General features: G+C 43.3%; 1 protein-coding gene across 1 annotated transcript; it reads right to left on the reverse strand.

The window, feature by feature from the left end:
* Window positions 1-19,759: 19,759 nt before the first annotated feature.
* On the reverse strand, window positions 19,760-24,271 carry LOC113025471 (uncharacterized). The gene is made up of 2 exons (XM_026173239.1): window positions 23,030-24,271; window positions 19,760-19,786 (listed from the first exon to the last, which is right to left on the reverse strand). The coding sequence occupies exons 1-2, from the start codon at window positions 24,149-24,151 to the stop codon at window positions 19,784-19,786; spliced, it is 1,125 nt and encodes a 374-aa protein (XP_026029024.1). The 5' UTR covers window positions 24,152-24,271; the 3' UTR covers window positions 19,760-19,783.
* Between the last annotated feature and the right edge of the window lie 1,627 nt (window positions 24,272-25,898).

Below are 25,898 nucleotides of genomic sequence, written 5' to 3' on the forward strand. Positions count from 1 at the left end.
CCAACACGGAAAATAAATCAAACGCCCCTTTCACAGCAACAACTGAGAGTTGCTGGCATTTTGCTCTGTTATTATAATTGCCAGGTCTACTTTAGGTGCACGATCATGCTAAATGACGTTAGGCCTTTAGTGACTCGGAAGCCCCTGGTCAGAGGTAATGAGTCCTTGCTTGGAATGATACTGAGCTTCAAACCATGAATCTGCAACAGGGTGGTGGGGGATACACTAGTGCCAGATATCACTACATGTCTATAAATGAATCCTTTATTGCATCTGCATCTTACAAAATCCGACCCGTTTCTGCTCATTTTTGTGTAGCCCAGTTATCCTATGCTTGTTAGATTGTTTATTTCAGGATGTGGAGAGGCTTTGGATTTATATTTCATTCATAATAACTACATGAATATTAGATTTGCTGTTTTAGAATATATACCATTAAAGATCATATTAAAGATGTGATCTTTTAGATGGTCTTAGTTTGAACCTTTGGGCAGCTGTCATTCATCCCTGTCAACTATTTGTGTTACATGACTTGGGAAATTAATTGGAGTTGGGGAGGGTTCAAAAGGTTGCTAGAAAACATTGTAGCAGCTGACCCTTAGTGGACCTTAATCCTCAGCCTTCTCAGTGAAGGACATGGGGCATTCTCTTCCATCACACATGAAAGTCAGCTTTTCATTTCGTTGTAATAAGTAAGTAAGTGTGAGTTTCTGATCTAAATCTCAAAGTTTCTGCTGTTCTTGGCAGCGGGTTATTTTTCTTTTTACCGCCTGTAATCTCCGGAAGGACGTTTTGTTTTTGGTAGCACTTCAATGCATGTGTGTCATTCTGTCTGTAAAGGAGATAGCTGGAAAAGTTTTGAATTAATTCCGATAAAACTTTGCAGGGGTGTAAGGTGTCGTTACTTAACAATCCATTAAAATTTGGCTTACATCCACCAATGTCTTTATGGTCTTCAGTGATTTGATGGGAGAAAACTGACAAAAAGCCTTATAAACTACAATTGTTACAAGTGTGCTGTCAGCATATAGAAAGTACAGTGTACACATTTGACCCCTGACTTCTCATCAAGGTCAATAGATTGATCTGAAGGTCAAAGTGATAATAATGCATGGAGAGTTATTTAAAACTATGTTTCTCACTTCCATTATTTGTACTGACAACATATAAGCATATAGGGAGTGACATATCATGTTAGTTTGGACCTCTGACCTTTTTTTCAAAGTCATATAAGGTCAAATGTTCATAAAATGTCTATTATTATTAACATTTAGGGAATGATACTGGCATATGGGGATTCAAACTAGCACATTATAGTTTCCATCCAAATATCATGTCACACCTGATCTCTGATTTCACTTTTATATTTCACATCTGCCTTTCTTTCCAGTTGACCCCAAAATGTATGATGTATTGCCTAGAGAAAGGGAATGAGCTGCCTAGTTAGTTAGAAATACAATGCAGTTTAAGATATAATAAGCTCAAGTTATTTCTGTCCAGTTATTTACAAATCAATACCTATTATCCATTACCTTTGTATATAATTTTTATATACAAAATACAATATTATTCCCTTTAAAGTAAATACTGCCCAGAGAGTTAGCTGCTTTGGGGTAGGTTTGCATTCTCTGAGTGCTTCCTCTTTTCTGATATAGATTCTTTTTTTTCCTGGAAATTTTGTTGTCGTATGAACCATTTGGCATGGCTCTTTAGAACAAAGCATTGCAGCATTTTCTGCCTTTTCACTAAATTGGACCATAGGTCAAACTGGCTGCATTTGCTGTCTGAATTGGTTTGCTTTGATTCACCTCATTCAGAGCATCCACTCAGAGTGCATTGAATGCCCTGAAGTATTGATTGAATTAGACAAAGAACCCTCATGAGGAGAAAAAAGACAGAATGCAATCATATTCCCATTAGTGGCAGACTGAATGGGAGAAGCGTGTGCTGGCCTTTTCTTCTAGCCTTCCTTGTTCAGCATTAATTACTGTTCATTTCACACATTCTGTTCTTTCTTCCCCACTTTCCTGCAGCCCCCCACCCCACTCATCAGGTTGGTTTTGCTGAGCTACTTACTGAATGATACTGAATGAGGTGTAAATGGTCAGAATTATTTAATATTGGGCTTCTTGAACCCTTCACTTCAATTTGAAGCAGATTTTAAATTCAAAAGGTTGAGATTAATTTGATGGCTGATGTGCACATAAATCAAGCCATGCAGAATAAGAGTGGCTTCAGAAAGCTACTGTAGAGAACTACGATGAGAATTGTGTTCCATGAGTGCTTACGTAAGGCAAGGGAGAATTGCATCCTTTTATTCTGCCAGTGGCACTTTAAGCTTTTGCCTCAGAGCAAACGTCTTTTTGCGTTTTCATCACTGTCACAAATGCTGCAGATTTCACTTAAGCTTAAGTCTTCCCATTTGACTCATATTCCAAATGTTGTAACAGAAGTCTTTGGTTCTCCAGCGTAACCTTGATCGAGCACTGATGTGCTTGAGATTTATTTAGCTTAGAGTGTTGAGGTGGAAACCTGCCTGGCAAGGACTAAAGCAGACTGTAAGAAAATTGCTCATTCCTTGTCTTTAAGGCATTTAAAAAGGAGTCTGTCCACAAATGTGTGGCTTCTATTAAAGAAGAACTTGTGTTGTGTTGCGCACAGCTTGACTCTGAGTAACTCTGGCACTGGGGGGGCGGAGGATAGGTTAGATAACCAGGGAATTTTCATTATGCCAAGTTTGATCCATAAAGGGTTTACATACACTGGTATGTTCTGTCAGCAGGAAATAATGATATGCACGCATATTTAGTCTGAATTGTCAGTGCTTTCATGTCCTTGGCTTTTATATATTGCAAAACTAACTGCCAGCTGGCAGCTAGCAAGTACATATATAGAACCTTAAATAGAAATGTTTAGCTTCCTTTAACAATCAGCACGGTGAAGGAGACCTGATTGTCCCTCTGTACCATTTATTGCAGCTGTACTTACTGTTATTTTAAAGCAAATAAGTGTAATGCAGTTTTGCTAAATTACCACAAAATAAAAATCCACCACTAGGTGGCGATATTTATTAGAAAGTCTGAGATTAGGCCGCTGCAGTGGAAGGCATTGTTAAATTTCAACAAGGTTCTGGGTTCAGATGTATATCTGTAAAATTTCTCCCACAGTGGCATCCTTATTATCTAAATGTAACCATATTTAATATTCGCATACAGAGATGAGTTGGAGAGCAACTTGGGGTTAGTATCCTGCCCAAGGATAATTGACTTGAAGACTGGAGCAGACAGGGATTGAACCACCAACCTTCTAATGAGTAGGTGCCCTGCCACCCCTATGTCTGTGAGGTTCTGTGTCTCGGTGCACCCATCCCGCATCAGAGTATAGCAGGTGGCACTAGCCAATGCCACTCTAAATTGGACAAACAGATACAGATCCTACTGTAAGTGGCTCCAGTGAGATTATTGTTTTCACACAATCATGAACTACTCAGATGCTGGTTTAACAAACAGCTTTAAAACCATATATCAAGATCAGTTAGAAAGTAAGACAAACCACACACTGTATACACAGCACAGCCAAAACTAGCTCTCTATAGACATTACTCAAAGGATATAAACTTAAGTCATCTAAACAGAGGCCAAATCATTTCAAACAAAGTACATAAATGGCAGCCTGGTCTCAGACAAAGGAACTGAACTAAACATACCCAGGCACCAGGGCTGGACTGGGACAAAAAATCGGCTCAGGCATTTTGACTAGAGACTGGCCCCCCAGGTATTAAAGCCATAAAGCCTTTGAATGAAAACAAAGGCTGTTGTGACAGTGATGCACGCTGTCTTGTTGGTATATGTATGATTTCTATACATTTTACGTCAGATAAAAACTTTGGTTGTAAGATTCAGATAATTATTTAATAACAGCGAGACATTTTAAATTAGAATAAGAAAGAAAAGTATTTCTTTGTGCCCCCCTTTCCCTGTTAATGCCCTACCTGGCCCCCTGGCAAGACTTTGCTAGATCCACCCCTGCACAGTTACAAGCTGTCAGCTACTTAGGATCCTGGTGTTATTTGTCTCTCAGAAACAGTTCATAACTTCCCTTCAACTCATTCATGTAACCTAAAAGGTAAACCTGTTTCTCCATCACCTGTTCAGCTCTGATGATTCAGTAAGGACATCTCCTGGTTTCATCTTCATGTTTCCCTCTCACCAGATAACCAAACCGATATCAGGACCAGCAGCTTTTACAGCTGTGGCTCCAGCAAACATCAGCTGATACTAGAAATTGATATTAAATAAATTCTAACAACAGCTGATCAAGCTTAAACGTGCTGCTGTTGTTTAGCGCGACATCTGCTGGTTTCCTCTTTCTGGCGCAAAGTGGGCGATAAACAAACAAGAGAGAAAAGTTGATCAGCTGATCATTGATCAGTTTCATGATTGAAGTAGCAACAGGAGAGGCATGGGGAGAAAATTAGAGAAGAAGCAGCAGCTGTGCGGCGTAAACACAGAATAACTCCAGCTTTGTGTCTTTTTCTATTCTAGCTGAAGTCCGGGACAAACTGTGTTCCTTTTCGTCTCAAACAAAACGCGTAATATTTTCTCTGAATGCTAGACGATTCCGTTTTTTACGGGATGGTTGGCAACTCTACTAACTAACCTTATGAATAAAATAAGGTTCACTATCAGTAACATCATAGCACCCACCCAGCTGTATAGAAACTGTACGAGTTATTGTAACTGACTGTAAAAAGTCAGCACAACGAAGATAAACTCCACCTAAACTTGGTTTCTATCTGACCCGGATAGACTGCAGGTCATAACTTCTTACCGGAAGTTCAGTTCACCTGACACTCGGACCGGCGGCCGCCTCGGGTCTCTCCTCCTCCTGCCTCCCCTTCCCTCATCCACCTGTTGCCTCTGTGGAAGCTCCGCCATAGCCACCACCAAACCACTGAGTTATTTTTACACATCGACCAGCATCTGACCAATCCACCACCTCTCATTGTTTATGCCGTTACAAAAACAAACAAACAAAAAAAAAACCATCGGCCCATAAAAACGAAAAATCACCATCGGCCCACTGGGCAAAAGGCCAGTCCAGCTATGCCAGGCACTATATGAACTTATGACTTTCCCTCTCTTCACTGCATTGACAGGTGCATGTCTTCTAACTCTCCTGGTCTCATATACTACATGGAATATTTAAAATGAAATAATAGCGTAGGATAGGAATGTTGTACTTTAGGTTGGGACAGATAGAATAAAAAAAAGAAAAAAGAAAGATGCAATCTAACATTGCGAGTTTCTGATTTTTTTCACTCAGTGCACTACTTAAAGTTTTCCGTCACGAGCATACGTGTGTGTAAGGCACTAATGATGTGCAGCACTCTGATACCACATGATGCTAGGAATGTAACTCAACCAGGCACACTGACTTTCATCAAAGTCTTCAAACATCAACACTGCAGCAGCTATGTACACGACTGTGGTGACTGTTGATCATGGTTACTGTCTGAAAATCTTGCTCTTGACAGGTTGCAAAAACAGAACTCCTGATGGACCGCTGCTTGTTATGGTAATTTTGCAAGCACTCAACTCCATCTATAACCCCTCCTCAACAACTAGAAGACGCTAACGCATCCAGAATAGATTCTTTTTTGACCATCTTTGTGTATCCGTTTTTGTATTTTTGTTTTTAATGAGGTTTACCTTCATTATCATTGCCATGAGGCTTTCCATCTCGGGAATGGAACATCTGCTGTTTGGGCTTTTTGTTTAGCTGACAATTATACACGCAAAGCTGTTTTGTACAAACATTTCTCATGCTAATCCTTTTACCCATGATCGCACATGTATCATTCTTAGTCTATTGGTGCAATATTTTAGTCAGACGCCAAAAATGCCAGTAATAAAATATATGTACGATTTTATGTTGTTTTCTTTGTTTTTTCTATTTTTGTGTGAATTATTTGACAATCTTCCATAACTTTAACTGTCCGGATGTCTTGTGTGACATTTTTATTGCAAACAACAGCACGATTTGTGACAGACTTTGATAACTGAGGCCTCCATAACAGTAAACTGAGACTTGCATAAGCAAAAGGATGACAGACTTACGATTGCATCATTATTTTGTGAGAGTAGAGAAATGAGAAAAAGCACTAATCTGTGATGTGTCCCGGTTTTACTTTATTTTCTGTAAGACATGCCACTGATGTTTAAATGAAGATGTACAATATGCTAGAAATGAGAAACACTTTCTAAATAATTTAATGTAGTTGTACATTTTTGAAGCCGTGCCATGATGCTGATCAAGATGCATGTGCAACACACAGACACACCAAGCGTATCTCACAAAAGCAGTCAATAAGTGATATTGAATTTTGGGGTGGGAAACAATTACTTCTGGAACCTTTGATAGAAAGTGAATGTATTTTCTTTTGTCAGTTCATAAGCAAAGAGTGTGACCGGCTCATGAATTCACATAGCTTATGCCCAACACAGCAGGGTGGTATAGGGCAAACAGTCTTTGAAGAGATTTTTAGTTAAGAAAACTAAAAACTTCTTCAAATGATGCAATGATGCAAGCATCATTGTCTTGCCTACAGCCTGCTAAGCTAATATTAAACAGTGAATTCCACGAGAGAGGACAAATAACACACTGGCAAAAAGGAAGATTACTCTTTCCAGCGCTTGAACATACACTGAGAAGCTCAGAAGACAAATGTGTGTCCGGTGGGCTCTAGAAAATGCAACACAAATCAATTCTCTGAACTTATTTATTCCAATCTGTACTTTAAGTAATTCAGAATTAAAAATATGACTTGCATTTCCATTTTAGTAAATGCACCTTGCTAGTACTTTCTTGGACATGTGCTTTGCTTTCTTGCCAGCTACAGATCCATGATGCAAATCTCCAGTTCCGTCACATCTGAAAGGTGCTGTGTTTCACTGAAACCTGGTGAGTGTGTAGGCCATTTGAATACATTGAACTGATGATGATATTCAAACCAGCCTACCTGTTCAAAGTCACTGAAATCACATTTTTATCCTCATTTAGATGCTTGGCTTGAACTTCAGCAGTCATCTTGAACATGTATATAACCCTAAATGCATTCATTTGACTCTATATTTGTGTCAATGAGCAGCTGAACAGGTGTACATAGTGAAGCGCCCATTGAGTGAACAGAACTCATTTGGAAGCTGAATCACAGTTAAAATATACAGGGACACTTAGAGGGTGAACAGAGCTACTGTTAGTTTTATTAGTTACACCTGTGTTTAAACTGATATATGGTAAAGTGAGTGCAGCTAAAGCTGTGTGATTAACTGCACGAATAACACAAGCAGTAGGCAGGAAGTGTTCACCATTATGAGACAAATACAGTTGGGGAAAATAGAAAATAAAAACATGATCATGCACAGTAGACAAATAACATGGATTACCACAGTATTGAATTGTGATGTGGTCCTACTGGCGTCATTGATTCGTGTCCTGTAGCTTGCTCTTCTTTTAGCACTTTGCAGATGAATTTTAATCAGAAAAGTTAGCATCCAGTTTGAAGCTGTTGTTTCTAACCAGAAATGAGTGGGATTCTTCAAGTGGGGGAGTTCAAGTAACTTGGGATACAAACGCATTTCATGAGCTTTTTCTGAAGGTTTTTTTTTTTTTTTGAGGAAGCTTTTTTGGTGAGGAAGCTCACCCAAGTGATAGAGGTAAGTTGAGGAACTCAGTCATTTGGGAGGGGCTCAGAGTAGAGTAGCAGGAGTAGCTGAGGAGGTTCTGGCATTTGTCTACAAAGCCTCCGAGGCACATCTTAGTTGAGGAGTTAGGTTCACGCCCCTGAAGCAGACATAATAGTGAGGCAGCTTTAGAGGGAAGTTGTTTCATCTTTATACTACAGATTCTTTAATTTAATTTAACCTGCAGATTTTTAGTATAGTGGCATATGCCCAGTGTCTAGCATTTACTGCCATTGTGCTTCTTATTTGGTAATTTATTATTCAAGGTTTATATTACGAGGACAATGTTCTGTCAGGCTCAGACTTTTCTTCCTTTGAGTCTTTAAGTAATTCCACTACCCAACTCCTATCAGTCACCACCATGACCTGAAAATGTCATATTATAGGAAAATCTGGACCAAGATGCAGACTTCTGAAACAACAAAGAACTAATGCAAACTGAGGGTTTAAAAACACAGAGTTATTAAAGGAGATGGTACAAGATAAAGCTAAAACAGATCAAAGAAAAGACAGGGGAAGCAAAACTGGGAACAAGTAACAAAAGATGAAAACTACCAAAATAAAACAGGAAGTGACAAAACGAGGAAACGCCTAACACAGAAAGTGAGAATTAACAACACAGAACACAGGAGTCTGGGAATTAATTGTAAACAATAACAATAATTATGAATTATAAAAGGAGACAGAACTAAAACTGAGAATAAAATCATGGTAAAGAAAACATGAGTAATATGCTAAAATGCAGAACTCAAAATGAGCAGAACAAAGAACAAGCTAAACAGGAAGCAAACACAACAGAACTAAAATAAATAAACAAAACTAAAATGTCAAACTGAAAACGCAGGGTCGAAACACAGGACATAAAAATGTCCAGTGGCACTGTTAGCTGAGTTTTATTGACTAATCATATTTGAGCTGGCTTTCACTGCATGACTATAAACTGTCCCTGTGGAGCACAAAAACCCTAAGCTATCATATGATTTATAATCTGTTATATAATCTGTCCTCACACTGCCCCTCTGCATGTCTTCCTTCACTACATAACATATCTATACTTTAGAATGTCTAAACAGAGACAGACAGAGACTCTGAGGCTGGCTGAACAGTGTGGCAGGGTCACAGTGTCAATTGCAGTTCATCATAGCTTGTTCAGCATCTCTTTCAGGAGTATTCGCTATCCAGTACTGATATGAACTCTATTGAATTCATAAGATAACTGATGAGTAGTTGTAGTTCTCGAGGACATTTGGAACTCTATGGCTATTCTCAGTCCCATAGTCCATATAAACATGGTATTTCTCCTGGTCACATTGTATTATTACATAAATATGCAATTCTGAAACATTTTTGATTCTGTGTAAAATAATAAATAAAAATCGAAAGCAATGATTTGTAGATATAATAATATCAGGATCTGAGGCAGGCTGGGAATTCTTTCTCGCTCTTAGTTTCTCTTTTTCTCTGTTTTCTCTCAGATGGGTAGGTGAGTGGATTATCAGGGCCTCCACAAAGTGGAGTGGAGTGAGTGGAGCTGCCCTTATTCCAGGTTTGGTCTCGCACATGTGTAACTCGTTTATTCATCAGTGCTGTGTGTCTTCAAGGACAGCTGTCACGGATTGGACTGTTGTCTTCACTGTGGTGGCAAAATGGCTGTGATTATTTGACGTTTGCAAGTTTTACTTACTGACCCTTGTGTCCTGTCTGCTTCCTAGTTTCCTTCCTGGATTTCTTGCCTCACAATCTGATAAACCTACCTGCTATCTCATGTGGAGTCTAAGCCCCAAAGCTTGACTAGTACAGCAGCAGCATTCAGGTTTTGTGATTCTCTTTGCAAACATGGACTTACCTGAAGCTCACCTGCCTGCCCACTCTCCACTGAAGCACACTCTTCTTTTCCAAACTCCTGCTTGCCTGCCAACTACACTTCTCAAGGTTCAATATTCAGTTTTGACAGGTAAGATCTCGAAGCTTCACACTGAGGAACTGCATTCCACTACCTCTTCCCCTCTAAACAGAGCCTCTCTGGACACCACTATTGCAGTTAGCCATCACCTGAGAAACCACCTGTCCTTTAGTCGCCCAAATCCTGTTGTAAATTTGATGGGGAAACAAAAAGGCTGGAAACATACTTGACGCAACAAAGATACAGCCAGAGGAGCATTTTGGAAATGTTGTAATCGAGTTACCTGGCAACACATCAGCAACATGATTACGTATTAAAAAGAAATCAAAAGATTCTGGGGAAATCTCTGTGTACAAAGCACTAGGCTGCAAATCAATATACCTGTGATCTTTGAGCACTCAAGCAGGGCTGCATTATTTTGTCATGGAAACTATCTGTGAATACAGTTTGCTGTGCTATTCACACATGCAGGTTTAAACTTTCATGCAGAGAAACCACATGTGGACAAAATCCAGAAAGACTACTTTCTTCTCTGAGCCAAGATCATTTAAAATAGGCTGACTTATTTTTTGGCCAAAGGAACAAAAATTTGAAATTATTTTTTGAACATATGGATCCTCTGAGCTAAAGAGAAGAACCATCCAACATGTTATCAGTGATCACTTAAAAAAACAGCATGTCTGATGGTATGGGGATGCATTACTGCCTATTGCATTGGCAGCTTGCACATCTGGAAAGATGCTGTCATTGCTGAAAGGTAAACAGGTTGAATCCAATCAATGTTATTCAGGGGAGGCCTAGCATATTTTAACAAGACAATGCTAAATTACATACTAGAACAGATGCTACACAATGGTAAACATGGCCTTGTCCCTTTTTTTCTTTATTTTGAGTCATATTGCAGTCATGAAATTTAGAATTACCTCTTTTTTTTTATAGGTTTAAACATTTAATATATTTTTATGTTCTATTGTGAATAAAATATGGGTTTCTAATCATTAGTTGGAATTGGAGGTATAAATTTTGCTCAAGACAATTCATCCATCCATCCATCTTCTTCCGGTCATCCAGGGCTGGGTCACGGGGGCAGCAGCCCAAGCAGAGAAGCCCAGACCTCCCCCTCCCCAGCCACCTCCTCTAGCTTGTCTGGGGGAACACCCAGGCGTTCCCAGGCCAGTCAAGAGATATAATCTCCCCAACGTGTCCTGGGTCTGCCCCGGGGCCTCCTCCCGGTGGGACATACCAGAAACGCCTCACCCAGGAGGCGCCCAGGAGGCATCCTTGTCAGATGCCCAAACCACCTCAACTGGCTCCTTTCAATGTGAAGGAGCAGCAGCGGCTCTACTCTCAGCCCCTCCTGAATAGCCGAACTTCTCACCCTAAGGGAGAGGCCAGCCACCCTTCGGAAGAAGCCCAGTTCCGCAGCTTGTATCCACGATCTTGTTCTTTCGGCCCCTACCCACAGCTCGTGACCATAGGTGAGGGTAGGGACATAGATCGCAGAATCACTGCGATCTACTTGAGGCAGGAACTCGTCCCTGAACCGGAGTGGGCACTACACCCTTTTCCGGCTGAGAACCATGGCCTCAGATTTGGAGGTGCTGATTCTCATTCCCACTGCTTCACGCTTGGCTGCAAACCATTCCAAAGCGAGCTGGAAGCCATCACCCGATGAAGCCAACAGAAACACATCATCCGTGAAAAGCAGAGATGAGATTCTGAGACCACCCAGGTGAAAGCCTTCTGCCACTGACTGCGCCTAGAAATCCTGTCCATAAAAATTACGAACAGAATCGGTGACAAAGGGCAGCCCTGGCGGAGCCCATCACCCACCAGGAATGAGTCCGACTCATTGCTGGCTATGCAGACAAAGCTCTTGCAATGGTTGTATAAGGACTGAATGGTTCGTATGGGCCATTCACCCCATACTCCCAGAGCACCCCCCACAGGACACCCCGAGGGACACGGTCGAATGCCTTCTCCAAGTCCACAAAATACATGTAGACTGGTTAGGCAAACTCCCATGCACCCTCAAGTATCCTTGAGAGGATAAAGAGCTGATCCAGTGTTTCACGACCAGGACGAGAACCACATTGTTCCTCCTGTATCTGAGGTTCGACTAACGGACAGACACAGAATGTTTCTGTGCTATAGCTGAAGACACAACTATCTTCACCTTCTCGGTTCAGTGCAAAAAATAAAAAAAATCGAATCTCAAAGTGTGTGAGAGCTGAGTGCTCTACCCCGTTGGACCTTATAATGTGATTTCTCACATTATAAAAGCTTATAATGTGTCCTCATATTCACTGAGGTCAGTTTAACAAAATAGAGTTTTTCATTTGCTCTGTTTGCTTTCATTAATAGCTTCAGTACTCCACATAATGAGGCCACCTTGAATAGTTTTCAATGCACAGACAATGACTTTGGGTCAGTCTCTTCATTTCAAATGCTTTCTTTTGGTACGAAAGGCTATTTATAGCTTTTCTCTACGTTAAAATACAGGCCACCTAGAACCATAGGAATTAAGGAATTTTTTGTCAGTGTGCTGAGAGCTGTCATACTGTGGATACAGTCACAAATTTAAATGCATTTGTTTGGACATTTCTCTTTTTATTTTCCTTTTTAAATTTAAATGGAAATCATTGTGAACGTACTGTAGCAGTGGTGCCCAAAATTAATTAAAGGCAACACCAAGAAGTTGTTTTATCTCATAGTCATACTATATTTGTAATGGACTGTTTCTGATTTTTTTAAACCGATTCCGCCATCAATGGTATGCACACCTTGCTAAATCTTTAAATTATGCTTTAGATAATCATTTCTCCCAAGCTATCAACTTCTCCCATCTCTAGATCCACTCATTAATGAAGAGTTTTATTAATTGAAAAACAAAAAAACCTCTTGACATGACCCTTTTAGACATCTTGAAAAGCAGTTTTACAGCTTAGTTATTTTAAAAAATGCAATTAAAACTGTTATACTTCTTAGAAAAAGTAAGAAATATAATATAACAGTTTTAATTAATTTTAAGAAGTGAAAAAGAGGATCATTTGCAAAGGCCAATAGTACGTGGGCACAATTATTTTTTATTTTTTTCCAAGAAATGCGTTACAGAGTGCTGCAGTTCTGATCTGAGCTAAATTTGTGCCGTGCTGCTTCCAACACATTTTTGTTTCTGTGCTATTGTTTTCTATTATCCTCCCCTCAGCGCGCGCATGCGACAGTGATGGCTGACAGTGACGGATTGACATGGACAGATTAAACACTGGCTGTCAGACACTTGCTTTGCTCTGCAGTGGAGCATTTATCCAGAGCTCAGTCTTTCTGCCTCACAGTCAACTCCACAGGTTAGAAAGCATCAAACCTCTAATCGACTTCAGTTAGTGCAGGGACATATTCAAACCATGTTTCATCATTAGAAGGCAGACAGAGCTCTGAAAATTAGCTTAATAAAATTAGTTGGGTGCAGTTCAGAATGAGGTCATTCTCAGGCCCCGTGTCACCGACTGACAGTCAGTCGACCAGATGTTCAAAGAGAATCGCACATTTATTTTACCTCCAGAACTTTTCTCCTATGAAAAAGTGCTGGGAGAATGCTCCACATGAATAAAAATAAAAGGAAATAGAACTGTATGCGGTGGGCACACATGTAGTTTACAGCGAGGAAGCTTTTACAATTTAAAGGATAACAAGCTGTGCAGTTATCAAAAAATAATGGACCATACTACAGCGTGCAGGTAAGGATTAACATTTGAGGAGTGGTAGAAAAATCAGTTAAATGATCGTGTTTCTTTGTCTCCAGGAAAGGAAAGTAGCCTGAAAAGTATACATTATGAGTTTAGATTCTCTCTGCAATGGCACATTATGAATATGAATATGTTTAAAATATACATTCCTACCAGCAAATCAAAGAGAAACTTTGCTGTTGATTTGAAGCACCATTAAAACAGAGAAGATTAATATTATTTTCTAACATCTGTGAAAACGTTGGGGAAAACAGAATTGATTAGCTCAGATTGACATAAAGACTAATAGCAAAAACAGCAGCATATGGTTAAAATGAAAACAAATGAATATTCTCAGTAGTCAGTTGATAATGGCACACTATCTCTCTGGACTTAAATAGTCAGATTCTAGAAATGTGTGAAATAATTTTGATACCGACACATATCAAATTGCACAATATGGATATACTGTTGCGTTGTTATGTATTCCAGGCAATGAAAATGTCCATGTGAAGTATCACACAGCACTCTGCTCATCAGCCAATGCAAAATCTCCCATGGAGTAAATGACTTTCCTAATATATAGCTTCAAGGCAGACTAGAGGAAATTCTGTGGCTAATTCAAGATGCCTGCCAAGCAGCAAAACAATATGGTGAGACATTTGGCTAAGCACGAGGATAATGTTGAGCCTTGAAAGTGGCCAACTATTACTAGACACAGTAGCTTCTAGACAGCTTAAACAACCCTAAGCAGTAAGCATTCCCAGCCAGAAGGGAAAGCTGCGATACAGTACCAGTCAAACAAGACTTTTGATTGTTTTAGGCAGCTAAGTGGCTGTGAATGTCATTTTGCTGCTCAATGTACTGTCCCAGAGTGTTTTGCTACCTGCAAATGTCATCGTATTCAGGCTGCTGTTTGCTTTTACACAGGTGTCTGTATGACTGCAAGAGTGACATACAGGCATACAGGTATTTAATAATATGACCACTAGTATGATTTGTAGAGCAAACTGTTAAAATGCTACTAAAGAGTCAAATTGATTGGCTGTTTTACCATAAAAGTAAAGATACTCCTTTTAATTTACATATTAAAAAGATGATGAGACGAGACCAAAGTGGAGATGTTTGCCATAATGCACAGCACCACATTTGGCAAAAACCTGAACACACAATATCGACTGTCAGGCACAGTGGTGGACGGGTGACGATGTGGGCTTGTTTTGCAGCCACAGGACCTGGGAAAATCAGAACCTCAGATGAAATCGGGTCATGTGACAAGATAAACCTGGCAGCGAATCTACAATAGAAAGGCTGAAAAGATAAAAATCAAGGTGCTGCAATGGCATAAAGTCCAAAGCTAAAATGGTGTAGTGGTGGGACCTTAAGAGAGCTGTGCATAAATGAATCCACACAAAATGTAATGAACTGAAGAAGAGTAACATTTCTAAAGTTTTGTTTAAATATGTTTACAGACTGACAGGGAGCTCAGGATTTTTTATTATTATTTCCAAGATTGCAGATTTTATTATCTATGACATGCTGTGACTTACAGATGCATATGTTCCATCTTCTTGACGTGTGTGTGTGTGTGTGTGTGTGTGTGTGTGTGTGTGTGTGTGTGTGTGTGTGTGTGTGTGTGTGTGTGTGTGTGTGTGTATCCAATCCAGGGTATCTGTCAGAAAATGTACCAATCCCAGCTGCTCAGCAGGGGGGTGATTTTGGCAGCGCGCAAAAATCATAAAATAAAAAACAAAAATAAAGCTAAACTGCTTGTTCACTGCTGGCAGGGATGCACTGGTTAAATCTTGCAATTAGATTTATTCTCAGTCCTGCTGGTCATAACACAAAATACAATTTTTAGGCAATTCATTCATTTGTATGTTATCTGATTATGTTAGTTAGAAATTAAATAACTTAATCCCATAACCCTTTCAGTGTCACTAAAGAAAGTTTCTTAGTGACACCACCAAATGTAGTGATTGATAGGCCCAATATATCATTCAGGGCAGGTTAAAGGAAACTTTAGATGCTTTCATGACAACAAATCAATATGCTGGGACACTCGGAACAAGATAATGTAATTCACTACAGATGTTGACAGTTTTGCAGAAAAATAACATCATAATTAGTATTTTTATCAGAAATGTGCAGCCTTGCAGTGGTATGATGTTGACTAGAGGGAATAGCTTTAAAGATAGGGCTCACAAAAAGACCAGATAGCTGAACACATAGTTCCATCAAAGGAGGAGACAGAAAATGTAGTTTCCATTATTTTCAGTGTTTTCAACCATGTAATTCTACACCCACATGCATGCAGACTCTCACATTCTTCCACATTCATCTAGCTTTCTTTTTTTTTAACTCATGCCATTGCGCTTAGCTCTTAAATTTCATGAAATGCATTCATACATTCAACTCGCAGAAATAATTATGAGAAATGTGTGAAAGTGCTGCTTATTTATTCAACTTTTAAATAAAAAAAAGTCAAGGGAGGTGGAAAAAACGTTAATCACAAAATGGCACCGAAGCCATCTCATATAGCAAACATACAGAGCTGCTATTTGTCTAGTTGCTGATGTTCTTCCCTCACATTTTTTTTCTCACATCAATTTAAAACCATGTGTCTTCAAAGGTTTAACAAGTCACAGTATAAGAAAAAGTACGTCTATGTTTGATAAGAGCCAACCCTCATTTGTTTGGACTTTGCTAGAGAGGTGGGGAAAAGGTGCGAACATTTACTGAAACATTGCAAAAATAAATGTAACTAGAGTATATAAGAAAAAAGATTATAGTTATAACCAGCCTTGAAAATGTTGTTAAAATTCCCCTTTATTCTATATTCTTAAACACAGTCAGAAATCTTATAAAAACGTTCTTGTAATTTCCTCATGTAGTCTTTAGAAAGAGTTCTCCAGTTTTCTTGAAGGATAGTCAAAGCTCTTGTTTGAATTCTCTGTCTGCTTCAATAATATTGAGGTCTGGGCTCTGGGGAGGCCAATCCACGACTGATTATGTACCATTGTGTGCTTTTCTATCCCAGTACATTTTTAATGTATTGTTTGGGATCATTAACATGCTGAAATGTGAAGCCTCTGCCAATCAGAAATCATTATGACTTCCCAGATGGCACTGCCTACTGACAATGATTTGATCAAAAAATGTCATCTTTGGATCAAAACTGTTGGCACTGATTTTGATTCAGTTTCTTGTGTAATGTGGCAAACCTTAGCCTTTTCTCATTGTTTCCCTTTCTTAAGACTGGCTGCTTGACAGCCACCCTTCCACTGAAAGCATTTCTGATGAGGCTTCAGTGAACAGTCAATGGATCAACTGAAGCTTTAGATGCATCTTCTCAGGTCCTGTGCCAGGTCTTTTTTGGATTTCTTTCCTATTTCCAAAATACATGATGTTCCTATACTGTTCACCTGCTGTAGATGGTTTGTTAGACCTGCCACTTCTTCTTTTGTTCACTTGAAAGTTTAAGGATACACAGCACGCCAAGTTTTTAGCTCTTTGAGAATTACCCTGTTAGTGTATAAATACTAGTTTTTGCCTGTCAAACTGTCTTATCTTTGGCATTTTTTATAGATTCGACTAAAGAAATGGGAACAAATGATGTGTTCTTGTAACAGGCGTCTAGCAGCAAAGTACCTGAAGATAAAATTGGTTCTTTGCTAAGTTGTCTCTTATGTGTATGCATGCCTTTTTACGCTTTAAAAAGGTCAGATACAAGGATGAGGCTTGTACCTGATAAACTTTGAAAAACCTTCAGAAAGCCCAGAGAACTATTGCTCAAAACAGCTTTAAAATATACAAGAACGTCTAACTGCATGAAAGCAAAATATAAAGAAAAGTAAATCAGAGTAGTTAGAGAATTTTGCTTAATCCTGTATAAATTAAAAAGAGTTCACAGAAGTCTCTCTTTGTTGGTTTACCAAGGCTTTTTTAAAAAATAAAAAATAAAACATATAAAGTAACAAAATGAGTTCCCTAACGATTAGTTTAAAAGTAAAAACTGTATGAATGTTCAGCCGCCTACAAATGTGCCGTTACACCAACAGTACCTACCTGCAGCTTTTAAGATGCCATACTGTAAAATACATTATCATCATCCTACTCAAAATAGCAATGAGAAAGGGCATACTTGTTAGAGCGCATCAACTTACACAGCCAATGCTTGTTTGTCATTTACCTTGTGGACAGTGCATTTTCATAGGTTCTTTAACACCATTAGAGGAAGACTGTGGGAAATGTAATGTAGACATGGTTGAATGGCGATATTACAACACTTGTATATTTTGGATTCTGAGTACCACACTAATGTGACAGTGGGAATACTGATTAGCTCAATCCAGGGTTTTAAGCTTGACATTGATGTTATGCTAATGCAGCGCCACTCTCCTGTGCCCAATCACATGGAGCAGTTTCTACCATTAGCCGCCAGTTTCATGTGATCTGTCGATAATGGAGAGCCATTTTATTCAGAGGAAGTGATGGAGGATACCAGGTATAATCATAGCTGTGAAAATTACACCTATTCATCTTTGTCTCTTACGTTTGTCTCTCATAACTGCTCCACATAAAGATGCAGGATTCCCCTGCAGGACATAACATGATGTTTAACCAAAAACGATATATGACCTCTGTATTCTGTACCCAGAACACAAAACAAGATGGATTATGAAACAAGCTCAGGCCTATGAAACATAAATCATCAGCTTGTGTGTTTAATTTTTAAAGTGAAAATGCAGGATTAACCCTGCCTTCACAGTTTTGGTGGTGGTATGTCAATATCATAGAGACAAACAACTCTAATCAGCATGACAGAAGCCTCCCCGAGGTAGCCTGAGTGAGCATCACTGTGATTTTTATTTTAAAAATCAATTTATCATGCACGCATGAGGCATCAGCTAAACAAACCCAGCGTTTTAATAAAAGTGGTGGCCTGCTGGCTGGGACATGTTGCTACTTGCATGTCCTTATGGACGACTGCATGTGTGTCTCTGTGAAAGTGTCTTGATCTGGTAGTAAATCTGATTTCAACAACGAAGGGTGCTCTGCTATGAAAACAAGACAAGGTTTGAATTTACTTATTACGCATGGGTTTTTATTCAACCAATCGTCTTTCTTATAATGAATGACAATGCAAGTATTTAGTGTTGTGAGGATATAATTTTATGTTTGATGCTGTAGCTTTTTCTCGTTTTCAGCAAAGTAATTCTACAACATAATAACTACAAAAAGGAAAAATAAATGAAGCAGCTTTATGATTTTTTTTCCGTTAAATTGTTGTCAGGATAAATAAATGTTGGCTAAGTAGATCAGTAAATAAAAATGCTAATTGGGGTTATCTTTGGAGTGCTTTCTGCTTTGTGCAAAAACAGCAAGTCAGTGGGATTTTAACTAACCTCCAAGATAAACCTTCAAAGTTCTCTCCTCTGGCCATTTCCATTGCACTAATATGCTGAACCAAGCAACTGATCTAAATGTCTTAATTACTGTGCAACCTGAGATAATGCTTGCATTAGCCTCCTTGAGCAGGGATGCACAAATGCAAACGCACCCACTTATTACGCCTGAATGTTAAAGCAAGGTTAAAACATACCTTAGCGTAAACACCTTTTGTGTATACATGGTGACTGATTATTTCCTGCTTATGTTAGAGACTGATTCATGTGTTTATTTATACACGTCCCCTAAAGTCTCAGTGCCGTTAACAGCTGTGAGTATGACTTGTAACGGGCTAGTGAAAAAAGAGCCATTTAGGAAATAGCCTCTCACATCTTATATCCCTCAGGATGCACTGCTTTCCTTGATAAATGTTGGCAATTATGTATAGATGGACTTATGTTTTAATTATAGTTGGAGATTATTTGCAACTAGGGCAAGGTATCTTGAGAAGCAACCACCGTTTCTTACATAACATAAGAAATGTTATGTTACCTGACTTTATTTTGACATTTTGGGTGACACTAGCTGAATAAAAGTGAGCACAGTCCAAAACTTTGAGGAGGAGATGGTCTAAAAAACTGTGCGTGGGATTGTTATGGTTTATTTCTTGTACTAAGAGAAAGATCTTTAGGACACCCTTAAAGCTGATGCTCAGACACATTAATTGCTAGATGAGAAGGCAACATGATTTTTTTTCCAGAAACCGGTAAGGATCTGTTACATTCAGCACGAGCTTTAGTATTGCGAAACAAGTTCTTTTCCATCACCCCTGCAATTTAATTAAACTCAGTATAAAGCGCTGTGGAATATACTAGGCACAGGTACACGCACACACAGGTCTTTATCGCCAAGTTCCACATTTATTTACACTTTCACACACTGGTACTATCGCACAGAATGACAGCTGTGCATCCCAGCTGATGTGTGTCTCTCCTTCTCCTCTCCCGCTCCTCTCCGTCTCACTATAACACAGGGGAGGGAAACCATCATCAGTCCATAAACAACATCAGCTGTTCTTACCGGCCTCGCAGCGCCGCCCTGATGAGCCTTCCGCTCCACTCCTCCCCTGCAGCTGCGCCCGGGGCCACGCCTCCGCCACACACCCCCACCGCCCGTTCGAGGCCGGGGAGCCGTCCGGCCGAGCCAACTCCCCCCCCCGCGAGCGAGAGAGGAAATCGGCCACTGCCATCTGCGCCCCCGGCCTATGGATCACCTTGAACTTAAAGGGCTGCAACGCCAGATACCACCGGGTGATCCGGGCGTTGGCATCCTTCATGCGGTGGAGCCACTGCAGCGGGGCGTGGTCCGAACAGAGGGTGAATGAGCGTCCCAGGAGGTAATAGCGCAGGGAGCCGACCGCCCACCGGATGGCCAGGCACTCCTTCTCCACGGTGCTGTACCGGCGCTCGCGCTCTGCTAGCTTCCGGCTGATGTATAGGACAGGGCGGTCGGCCCCCCTTACCTGCTGGGACAAAACGGCTCCCAGCCCTCTGTCCGAGGCGTCAGTCTGCAGAACAAAAGGGAGGGAAAAGTTAGGAGTGTGAAGCAGCGGCTCCCCACAGAGAGCCTTTTTCACCTGCACAAACGCCGCCTGGCACGGCCCCGTCCACTGGACCAGATCCGGGGCACCCTTTCGAGTGAGATCGGTCAGGGGGCTGGTTAGCTGCGCAAACCCCGGCACAAAGCGACGATAGTAACCCGCCAACCCCAAGAACCGTCTCACCTCCTTTTTCGTCCTGGGGCGCGGGCAGGATGCGATAGCCGCCGTCTTCTCCACCTGTGGACGCACCTGCCCGCCCCCCAGGTGGTACCCCAGATACTGCACCTCCCTCCGTCCAACCGCGCACTTCTTCGGATTGGCCGTGAGCCCCGCCCCCCTCAGGGACTCCAGGACCGCGGCCACCCGCAGCACATGCTCCGCCCAGGTGTCGCTGTGGATGATCACGTCATCCAGGTAGGCGGCAGCATACGCTGCGTGCGGACGCAGTACCCGGTCCATGAGACGCTGGAAAGTGGCCGGGGCCCCGAACAGGCCAAACGGAAGTGTCACGAACTGGTACAAACCGTACGGAGTGGAGAAGGCCGTTTTCTCCCTGGCCTCGGCAGACAAGGGAATCTGCCAATAGCCCTTGGTTAAGTCCAGTGTCGTGAAAAAGCGGGCCGTGCCTAACCGGTCCAGGAGCTCGTCGACCCGAGGCATGGGGTAGGCATCAAAGCGTGACACTTCGTTCACCCTGCGATAGTCGACACAGAACCGTATAGACCCATCCTTCTTCGCCACCAGAACGATGGGGCTACACCAGGCGCTGTGCGACTCTTCTATTACTCCCATCCTCAGCATTTTCCGCCAATTCCCTCTGCACGATTTTTCGCTTGTGCTCCGGGAGCCTGTAGGGCCGTGAACGCACCGTCACGCCAGGCTGCGTCACGAAATGGTGCTCGATGAGGGACGTCCGGCCGGGCAGGGGGGAGAACACGTCCGCAAAACGCTGTTGCAACGCGACAACATCCGCCCTCTGGGCCTGTGTGAGATGGTCATCACAAGGGAGGGAGGCGGGAATGATAGAATTTGGCACCTCAGGCCCCAACTCATCTCTCTCCTTCACCAAGCTCACCAGAGAAGCGGTTTCAACCTCTCGCCACAGTTTGAGGAGATTGAGGTGATAAATCTGCGTGGCTCCTCCCCTGTCCGACCGAGCGACCTCATAGTCCACGTCCCCGACTCGCCGTGTGACCACAAAGGGTCCTTGCCACTTGGCGAGCAACTTCGAGCTGGAAGTAGGGAGTAACACAAGCACTTTATCTCCCGGTGAAAATTGCCTGAGCCTAGCCCCTCTGTCATACAGGCGTTGCTGACGCTGCTGAGCCTGGAGCAAATTCTCCCGTGACAACCTCCCCAAAGTGTGGAGTTTTGCTCTCAGGTCCAACACGTACTGAATCTCATTTTTGGCGGGGCTCGGACCGTCCTCCCAGCTTTCTTTAATCAGGTCGAGCACCCCACGTGGCCTCCTGCCGAACAGCAGTTCAAAGGGAGAAAATCCCGTGGAGGCCTGGGGCACCTCCCGCACTGCGAATAACAGAGGGTCTAGCCAGTGATCCCAATTGCGTTCATCCTCGTTAATGAACTTCCGAATCATGGACTTTAAAGTCTTATTCAGCCGCTCCACCAGCCCGTCAGTCTGAGGGTGGTAGACGCTGGTCCGAATAGATTTAATGCCCAGTAATTCGTACAGTTCCCGCAGTGTACGAGACATAAACGACGTGCCCTGGTCAGTCAGTATCTCTTTCGGGATTCCGACTCGGGAGATGACCTGAAACAGTGCCTGCGCCACACTCTTTGCAGAGATGGTGCGCAGCGGAACTGCTTCCGGGTACCGCGTTGCGTAATCCACCAAGACTAACACAAAGCGGTAGCCGCGTGCACTCCGGTGAAACGGCCCGATGAGGTCCATGCCGATGCGCTCAAACGGGACCTCAATGAGGGGGAGAGGGCGCAGCGGCGCCTTCGGTATGGCCGGCTGGTTAACAAGTTGGCAGTCCGGGCAGGACGCGCACCAGCGGCGCACATCCGCTCGGATGCCCGGCCAATAAAATCGGGCCGTTATTCGCTCCAGAGTTTTCTCATAGCCCATATGCCCTGCCATGGGGTTATAGTGGGCCGCCTGGAAAAGCGTTTCCCGGCGGCCCTGCGGCACCAACAACTGGGTGTGTGTTTCCTCTGTCTGAGTGTCACGACTCACTCGATATAATCGGTCGTTTAATAAGACGAAACGCGGGTAGGTCTGCGCGGCCTCAGGGCGCACCACGTGACCATCAATAGCCATCACTTGGTCAAAGGCTGAGCGTAGGGTGCCATCACGAGACTGCTCCAGTGGGAAATCACCCATGGGGGACACTTCCGGGGCCGGTCGTGATCGCACCCCCGCGTACTGCCCCAGTAGCTGATGAAACCCCGGCCAATTGGTACCCAGAATCAGGGGGTGCGACAGGCGCGGGCTAACCGCCGCCGTTACTCTATGCGTTTTGCCCTTATACTTTAATAACAGCGGCACTATGGGATACCTGTGAACGTCACCATGCACACACCTCACCTCCACCCATTCTGCCTCCAGCAATGCCCCGGGGCGAACCAAGCTTTGGTGTACGAGGGTCTGCGTGCAGCCCGTGTCCACCAACGCCTGGCGTATACACCCTCGAGTCCTTACCGGAATACTGTATGTCCCTCCTGGACCGGGGGAGGGTGCTGGGGCGCCAGCAACACGAAACACCTGCCCCACTTCCATAAGCGGACAATCCCTCCTCAGGTGCCCCGGCTGCCCGCACTTCCAACACTCCGGCCCCGGCGTCTGTGCTGCTCTCCGTGGCTCGGGGGCGGCTCCACTTGGCTCGGCTGCCCTGGACGGCACCAACGCCGCGAAAGGGTTAGTGGGGCTCAGCGCCGGCAGCCGCTCTGCCTGCCCTGGTGCCGGCACACGGCGCCTCGGGGCCGGCACCGGGGCCTGTTTGTTCGGCCTCCGTCCGGCGTCCCCGGGTTCCCCTGCTCCAGCGGCAAGGTGGTCCTCCGCCAGCGTCACCGCTACCTCCAAGCTTGCGGGCCGGTGGCACCGGACCCATCTCGCCGTCTCCGCTGGCAATCCCTCCGTGAACTGCTCCAGCACCACCTTGTCCACCAGCTTCGTCTCCCCCTCCGATGTTCCCGGTTGCAGCCAGCGTATCGCCGCGTCGCGCAGCTGCCGGGCCCAGGCGAATGGTCGGTCCGTTGTAGCCAGCCGACAGGCCCGGAACCGCCGGCGGTGGTCTTCGGCGGTGAGCCCTAGCCTGTCCACCACCGCCCGGCTCACGTCCGCGAAGCTGCTCCTCGACGCCGGAGGCAGACTCAGGGCCGCTGTTTGTGCCTCCCCGGACAGCAGGGGGAGCAGCCGCGGAGCCCACTCCTCCCGCGGCCATTGGCAAGCCTCCGCCGTGGCACGGAAGGTCTCCAAAAAAACCTGTGGGTCGTCCCCGTCCCCCATCCGGGGCACCGCCACCGACAGTGGCGAGGGCTTCGGCGTGGCAGCGGCCCCGACCAGCCGCTCCAGAACTTGCGTCTGCCGGTCCGTCTGCTCCCGCAGCGCGGCCAGGTGGGCACGCTGGTCGGCCGCCTGATCCCGGCTCATCGTCGCCATCTCCGCCAGCATCTGCGCCAAGAATTGCAGAGGCTGGGCGGGTGGCGCGGCCTGTGGGTCGGACATTTCCCCACCGGCACTTTCCTGGGTTTCGGCACCACTTGTGGAATATACTAGGCACAGGTACACGCACACACAGGTCTTTATCGCCAAGTTCCACATTTATTTACACTTTCACACACTGGTACTATCGCACAGAATGACAGCTGTGCATCCCAGCTGATGTGTGTCTCTCCTTCTCCTCTCCCGCTCCTCTCCGTCTCACTATAACACAGGGGAGGGAAACCATCATCAGTCCATAAACAACATCAGCTGTTCTTACCGGCCTCGCAGCGCCGCCCTGATGAGCCTTCCGCTCCACTCCTCCCCTGCAGCTGCGCCCGGGGCCACGCCTCCGCCACAAGCGCCTATCTCAATTCAAACTGAAGGCAGATTATCATCTGCTCATTTTCAATTGAGGGGTTTTAATCAGAATGTGTACTGTTGCAGTATTTAGGAAACTAGAAATTCGGTAATTAAATGTTGACTTTTCATGTAAACTCTGTGGAAGCGTACAAGGGACTATAAAAAATGATAATATAATGCAAATTAAACTCTACAATAGCTTTATAATTTTCCACATGTGTGTTGCTATTATTTTTTTGGAGGAGGGGAGTAAAAAGCAAATGTGCTAGAATAATTTACAATTTTATTTTCTCATTCTCCATTGGGCACCCTATCACACTGACTTGATTAAAAAGTAATCCAGTATTTGGTGGCCAGTATTTAAATGTTAAAGGTAATCCGGTTGTTCAGTCTGACGTCACTAGCCGTGTCTGGACCTAAACTCCGCTGCAGGTCCATATATCAAACGATCACTATGGCATTACTGAGAGTTGAAAAACTGTCTAAAGTCTTTAATCTTTAATAAAATGATCAGCCTTCTGCACTACCAGGTGTAACAATTGAGTTTAACATCCAGGCATCCATGAAAACGGAATTTATGACATTTAACGGAGTTAGAAGTTAGCAGGGAGTTAGCTCGCTAGCTCCTATCTAAATACAATATAGCATGTCCTGACTGCGTGGTTTTGGAAACAAATTAAAACGTACAGCTCTGTTATCACTTCCAGCATAAATGAAGACAGAAAACTAAACAGCAGTGACGTTTGTAGGGTTACTGAAGTTTGGCTAGCTGGTATATAATGATGTGCTACGTGACCGCTAGCGACACAGCTATGTTCAAGTTCAAGTTCAAGTTCAAGTTCAACTTTATTGTCACTTCAACCATATACAGTTTAAAAATACACAGTGAGGCGAAACAACGTTCCTCCAGGAACCAAGGTGCTACAAGACAAGTTAGTGCAAAAAAAATAATAATATATAATATATCTAGTAATAATATTGTGCAAAAGAGCATTTACAGGTTGGTGTGTGCGATGGTTTGGTGGTGTAGGTCAGTGTGTTTGCGCTTTGTGTTGGTTAGTCAGTCCAGTCTCAATGTTTTGAGGTATTTGAGTTAAGCTGAGTGATAATGTTAGTGTATGTGTGTGTGTGCGTGTTTATCAGTCAGTCCCTTTTTGCTGAGGAGACGGATGGCTTGTGGAAAAAAGCTGTTGCACAGTCTGGATGTGCGTGCCCGAATGCTTCGGTACCTTTTTCCAGATGGCAGGAGTGTAAAGAGTGTGTGAGAGGGGTGTGTCCGATCAGCCACAATGCTGGTGGCTTTGCGAATGCAGCGTGTGGTGTAGATGTCCTCAATAGAGGGTAGAGAGACCCCGATGATCTTCTCTGCTGTTCCCACTATCCGCTGTAGGGTCTTGCGGTCTGATATGGCACAGCTCCCAAACCAGACAGTGATGCAGCCGCTCAGGATGCTCTCAATAGTTCCTCTATAGAAGGTGGTCAGGATCGGTGGTGGAAGCCGGGC

Source organism: Astatotilapia calliptera, chromosome 7 (genome assembly GCF_900246225.1).
Source record: "Astatotilapia calliptera chromosome 7, fAstCal1.2, whole genome shotgun sequence".
Taxonomy (NCBI): Eukaryota; Metazoa; Chordata; class Actinopteri; order Cichliformes; family Cichlidae; genus Astatotilapia; species Astatotilapia calliptera.